General features: G+C 42.5%; 1 protein-coding gene across 1 annotated transcript in view; it reads left to right on the top strand.

Annotated features, from left to right (window-relative positions):
- Positions 1 to 259: 259 nt before the first annotated feature.
- The window catches only part of crp (cropped), a gene marked incomplete in the record, with an annotated part of 63,102 nt that continues 56,483 nt past the window's right edge, over positions 260 to 6,878 (top strand). Inside the window, 1 exon segment of the mRNA XM_070099077.1 lies at positions 260 to 487. Within this exon segment, the coding sequence (XP_069955178.1) occupies positions 408 to 487 (80 nt within the window).

The raw sequence follows: 6,878 nt of genomic DNA, 5'->3' as shown, positions 1-6,878 counted from the left end.
GTACGTTTGTGTTGTTCCCGCGCATTACTGCCCTGCCAGGCGGGAGCCGCATTCCGCGCCATGCTAAGTAGTACTCCATGTTTTTGGTAAATTCTTGCAAATAATGACAAAATATTAATCAAATAATATTTTATACGTAGATGATGCTTTATTTGTGAAGCATCTTATTGGTTGTCTATGTTGAATAAGTCTTTAAAAAATAATAGTTTAAATTATCCCGCCTGGCCCAGCCTTGGCGGAAGAATACCAGTACTCATCAGTTTCCCGCCAAACAAGAGTCCTGAGCGCTCGAACACGGACGAGTGTTGCCTTTACTCGTGCTTATTTGGGTGTTTTGTGAGTGATTTAAAGTGTACAAGTGACTAAAAGCTTTAAAGTGTTTATATAAGTGTTGCTCGAGGATAACAATGTTTCCTAGAGTAGGTGAGAAGCGTCGAATTGACGATATTGGGATTGAAGACGAAGAAGCCATCGGTTCACTTTGCAGGTATGGCCGCCCAAGTGTCACGTTAGCTTCCTAGCCGAGTATTCTGCAGCTTTGTACGTGAATATGGTGATGTACACTTTATTTCACCTCTCTCGGTGGTTGTCATGATCAGAAAGATTGTTTTAGCCTCGTAGTTAGCGTGTTTCTTGAGTGTATTTCATCAGCTGATTGTGACGCCATGCCGGGCCGCCGATCAGCTGACAGCACCCGCCATATGGCTGCCGCTATATTTCGCTCGTTTATTAACTTCTCGGGGCTTCTACTCCATCCGCTTGTTGTTACTTGGCAGCATTTAAGATCCATATATCCTCGGATAACATAGTTGTGTGGCTGAACGACTGTCAAATTGTAATTTGAGGTTTGTTTTCTTGAAACAGCTGATATTGACGTGATCAGCTGATGGTCTTCACATGGCGGGCGCGCCAGCAGGGCGGGGCCTGCGCCCTCCCTCACCACGTCAGGAATATCATTCTAATGGATCATTCCTAACTCATCTGTGGATATTTTATCTACATATACAGATCTGCAGGTGTTTTGTGGGTCGTGTGTACAAATTATAGAGAAACTGTAATGGTATTAACCGGAACATTGGGCGTCAATGTGGGAATGTTGAACGGAAGTAGAAAAGCGTGGGCGGTGATGCAGAGGCCACGTCGACCTCCGGGTTATATGTCTGGAATGTGTTTGCCGGCTCAAACTACCCCTTAAGGGGAAGTACAGGAAATTATGGTCACTTGTGTAACTAGATATGAGAACATTTTAATCCTTAAATGCTGCGGTATTCATAGTTTTTTTTTTTTTTGTAAGAATTGTCAAGAACCATAAGTGCAAATTCTCGACTGTGGATATGTTATAAGGGCATCAGTTTTCAAGATTTGACAGTAAGATGCAGATTTACCCCCCTTCCCCCGCCCCATAAGAATCCTGTTCAGCAGTTGGAAAGTTAGAAAGAAATTGGTCTAACTTTTACATAATAGCAGGAAGAAAAGTACAGCCAAAAGCATTGCAATTCCAACATTGTCAGTATATCAGTTAAAATTATTATCCAATGGTTAATGGCAATCTCCAAGCTAAATACAGGCGAATTAGGCAGTAGGCAAGCCCTACTCTCCGCTACCATTTTCCGTTGTAACTGTCTTGAACTATTTTTAAACAAACTAAAATATTTTCGTCAGCTGATCAAATTTAAGTTTGTTCCATTTTTTATGACTGCAGTTAGTGTTACTTAACCTGTGTTCTTATAGCCCAAGATAAAATTTCCATGATTATTTTCCCAGATTTCGATTAATGTATTTATGGTATATTGGCAACATAATTCTTGAAGATTGAGACACTTATGCAGCATATGGGAATCTTTATTCAGGAAACGTTTCGCCACACAGTGGCTTCATCAGTCCAATACAAAGAGGAAAGCGTAAGGATCGGAGGAGCATGAGGTAATCAGTCCCTCAGCCTGGAGTCGATGTGTTCAGTCCATCAATCTTGTAGAATGTACAGCATAGGGCCGTAGACGTGGCTTATATACTGTAGTTAGGTGAGGTGAAGCAGGCGGAGGCGGGGTCATAGTGGTACCATCCACTAGTCGAAGTAGGACTGAACACATCGACTCCAGGCTGAGGGACTGATTATCTCATACTCCTCCTCTCCTTACGCCTTCCTCTTTGTATTGGACTGATGAAGCCACTGTGTGGCGAAACGTTTCCTGAATAAAGATTCCCATGTGCTGCATAAGTGTCTCAATCTTCAACTTGTCGGTTTTTCAAACCATTCATCACAACATAATTCTTGAATTTCGTTCGTGAAGAATCGACATTTATAGTGTCTTAAATAACTTGGAGTGAGTGTGAGTGTGAGTGAGTGTGAGTGAGTGTGAGTGAGTGTGTGTGTGTGTGTGTGTGAGCGACTGTGTGAGTGTGTGAGTGAGTGTGAGTGTGTGTGAGTGAGTGTGTGTGTGAGTGAGTGAGTGAGTGTGAGAGAGAGGGAGGGAGGGTTGGGAGGTGGGTGTTGAGTGTGTGAAGTGATCAAGATCCCAGGACCGAAACGTTTCCTAATAAATATGTCCTTGTGTTTGTTCATTTGTGTCTTTAAACCAGTTTGTCTATCAGTTATCAAGGTCAGTACTGTGTACATTATTCAACGCGGCAATTTCGTTTGAAGGAGGCCATTAAATATATACAGTAATATTCCAGCGTAGAGAGAACAAGTGACCAGACGCGTCACACGTTTATTGCCTTCTTCATCTCTCTTAGTTTTCAAAGTTTTGGTTATCCAACCTATATTTTTTCTTGCACTTGTGATAACGTTGTTATGGTCATTGAACGTAAGATCTGTGATTATCACTCCTAAGTCTTGCATATGACTTATGTTCTAATGAGTGGTTTGAGTTTATCTCGTGCTCCTATCTTGGTTTTTATTTCCCCCATTCTTCCGCAACTTAGTAACTGAAATTTGTTTTCATTGAGCATCGTATTGTTGCCCGTAGCTACAGGAAGACTATGTATATCATGAGGCTCGCTGTCTTCTGTAATTTATTTCCCTCCTATCGAAGCTAAGACCTTGGGTAGTTTCAAATTTAGGTTGGATAAATACATGAGTGAGAGGGGTTGGATTTGAGTGGGACTTGCCTGCACGTGAATAAATAATAAAATCGATTGGGTAGTGTTTTTGTTAGTGGGTTGGATTTGTGAAGGACGTGCCTAGTATGGGTCAACAGGTCTACTGCAGTGTTCCTCCTTATGTTCTGCCATGTATTAGAATGACCAAACTAGCCTAGTATGCATTTTAAGCCTAAGTTATAACGTAACTCACATAAAGCCCATAATTATCATGTTTTATGCAAAGATTTTGCATTCTTATAAGTAAACATTAGGTATTGCCATAAAATATTTTTGCTTCCATTGTACACCTCTTGGTATAAATATTTGGAATACTATTATCACCACTTATTGGATTAGTTTTTGCCTTTGCCGCTGTAAATTTCACTAAAGACTTTTGTTTGGACACCAACGTTAAGTGAAACTTTGGGAGATCAAATTTAGCATTTATATACAGATGTATTTCCTGCGCAGGATGTAGAGGTTTTTCTAATCAGTTTTCATTTTATGCTACAATAATCTGGGAAGTTCACTGTGAGAAGGAGGGGGTTTGTGAGTGGATGAAGGGTGAGAGGAAGCGTAGGTTGAAGCTTAGCGCGCCTGTCAGTTGTCGCTAGTGTTGGGCCGTAGTATGTTCGGGGGAGGGGAAGTGATGGTTTTGGGGTAGGGTGGTGGAGTGGACGCTCGTCCTTGTGTAAATATGATTGTGGAGCGTCTTTGCCCTGGGCGTCTAGTTCTTGCTCCCTGCCCGCCGGGCATTGGAAGTGTACTACTATTTGTAACGGTGTTTGGCGTGAGGGAGAAGTCTTGTTACTAACCATGCGCACTAACCCACGTGGCGCGAGTATCCTGCCTTGATGCATGGCTTTATAAGTCCCTTGAGTACCTGAAGCACTAGAAAACACAAAGGATGACAAAGTTAATCCCATGTATCGGAAATCTTCCCTTCGAGGATAGTCTGATGACCCTAAATCTGCACTCTAGAAAGGCATAGAATTAGGGGGGGATATGATTGAGGTGTATAAATGGAGAACATGAATAAAGTGAATGTAAATAGCGTGCAAAAAAATATCTAGCCAAGACAGGACTCATAAGAGCACAAGAATGGAGGAACATTGCAGAATGTAAAGTAAAAGGACACAAGTGCAACTAATGTGACATTTTATTGTGGCAGCGTTTCGCTCTCCAGGAGCTTTGTCAAGCCCCCCTGGAGAGCTAAACGTTGCCACAATAAAATGTCACATTAGTTGCACTTGTGTCCTTTTACTTTACATATTGTAGGTAATTCTACCAACTTTATTACAACATTGCAGAAGGCCTGCTGGCACATACAAGGCAGGTCCTTATCAAAGCTGCCAAAGAATTTACTCCATACCCACGACATCAGTCAAACCCAGATGCAAGATGTATAAATACATCTTGCATATTACTGGCACCAGCAAGAGAAAGGTAAAGTGGAAATCAGTTTTCTTCCGTGGCATACAGTGTAGTAGGATACAGACAGGATGTCAGCACAGCATATCTGTGGGACAAAAAAATCCTTGGAAGGAAATCCAGAATCTCATGCAATCTATGCTTTTCCAATCACCATATCTCTTGTACTAGACTAAATACAGCCTCAAAAAATGACCTCGAACTAGCAAGGTGTTTCTGGTTGTGCAATAAAGATGTAGAACTTCGGGCAGGTATCAGAAAGGTACTAAGGAGAGTAATAAATGATCAAAATAATCAAGAAAACAAAGATGACCTCTTGGATAGTCCACCAAAAATATATAAAACATGGGAGCAAGAGAGAGGGTATCAAAAAATGCAGAATGCCCATACCACAACAGATGACTCGAAACTATCTAGTCACCCACATAGTGCTAAACCAGACCCATCAGCCAGTCATAGCACTAATACCCACAGTGCTGGTGCTGGCCCAGGCTCAGCCCCCAGCCCCAGTGCTGACTCAGACCCAGCCCCCAGCCTTACTGCCAGCCCAGACTCGACTAGGGACCCTACCACAACCACCACTAAAACCATAAATATACAACCATTATTGCACAAGACCGTGGCCCACAGTACAGATGTTGGAGAGGAGTCTCCTCCTCCTTCCTCTACTCAGGAAAGTAGATGGAATCCAGGATGGGGTGGCCCTGGCTTGGATACTGAGGATTATAGTGCAGTCCCAGAACCTGCAGAAATTGACAGCACACCTCCCAACAATTCTCAACCAAAGGTGAATTTGTGCAAATATTATGCTTGGGGCATCTGTAAGGATGGACTATCAGGAAAAAAAAATGGGACATGCAACTTTGAGCATCCCAAAAAATGTAGCGACCTCCTGTCTAAAGGAGTGTGTCGTTCTTCCTGGACTTTCTTTCGCCCAAAAATGCGTCACTCCTCGGTCCTCCAGAAGCAGTGTTACAACATCGACTGCCCTGCGTACCATCTAAAAGGGACCAGGAAGCACAGACCCCACAAGACAAACAATAGTAGCTACGACAACCCAACTCCAGGTGATTTTTTTTTGTGGCAGGAAACGGAAAAAGAAAATGGAAGGAAATAAAAATAGTCCACCACTTTGGAGCCTTGTTGGACTGGAGGCGCAGCCAGTGGCCACCCATGGCCCTCCAGAATTACAACTACAGATGCCAATAACAAAATCCCCCCAACAAACACAGAATACAACCTCATTCATATTTGCTAATATACAGGGCCTTAAGCCATCCACCACCAACAAAATACCTTTTATCAATGGACTTCTAGAGGAGTCTAATGCAATGTTTGCAGCCTTCACAAAGACTCACACAAAAGATCACTTTGACAGTGAAATATGGATAAGTGGTTACAACCTTTTAGATGCCACAGAATGAACAGGCAACAAGGGGGGGTTGGCCTGTATGTCAAAGAGTCCCTTATCTGCACGGAGTTGCTGAACACCACAAATGAGGTAGTTGAAGTTCTATCAATAAAGATCGAGAACCAAAACCTAGTCATTGTGGTTGTATATAAGCCACCAGATGCAACCTCACAACAGTTCAAGGAACAGCTACTGAAAATTGATTAGTCTGGAAAACCTTCCAGCTCCATCCCCAAACATCTTACTGCTTGGTGATTTCAACCTAAGGCATACAAAATGGAAGAATGTAGCAAATAATGTTATAGCTGAAGCAATCCCTGGAGGTAGCCCAGATGAAAGGCCACACACACATGAGCTACTAAGCCTCTGCAAAAAACACACCTTAAGCCAGCAGATAGTGGAGCCAACAAGACTAGAAAACACACTTGACCTTATCTTCACAAATAATGAGGACCTGATAAGAGACATAAGAATATAAAAAACAACTAATTCCAATCACAACCTAATCGAAGTCCAGACGTACGTGCATAAGGGTCCTGATCAGAATGCATGTACCTGTGAAGGTGTCTTCACAAAATACAACTTCAACAACAAGAACATCAGCTGGGACCAGGTAACCATGTCCTAAACGAAACATGTTGGGAAGATATCTTAAATGACATGGATCCAAGCCAGTGCCTTGAAAGGATCAATTTCCTGGCAGCTGAAGCATGTTCTAGGCATATTCCCCTAAGAAAGAAAAAGAGCAGGAGTAAACTGGAGAGAGAAAGACGCTCCCTCTACAGAAGACGACGAAGAGTCACTGAGCTCCTCAGGAGTGCTAGAATATCTGATACACGAAAGGAGGCATTGACCAGGGAAGTGGAAACTATCGAACTTAAGTTAAATGACTTACAGGAACCAGGAGAGACAGGAGGAGCTTAAAGCTATTAGTGAAATTGAAAGAAATTCA

This window comes from Cherax quadricarinatus, chromosome 66 (assembly GCF_038502225.1).
Source record: "Cherax quadricarinatus isolate ZL_2023a chromosome 66, ASM3850222v1, whole genome shotgun sequence".
NCBI lineage: Eukaryota > Metazoa > Arthropoda > Malacostraca > Decapoda > Parastacidae > Cherax > Cherax quadricarinatus.
This window is presented reverse-complemented; position numbering and strand designations above follow the sequence as displayed.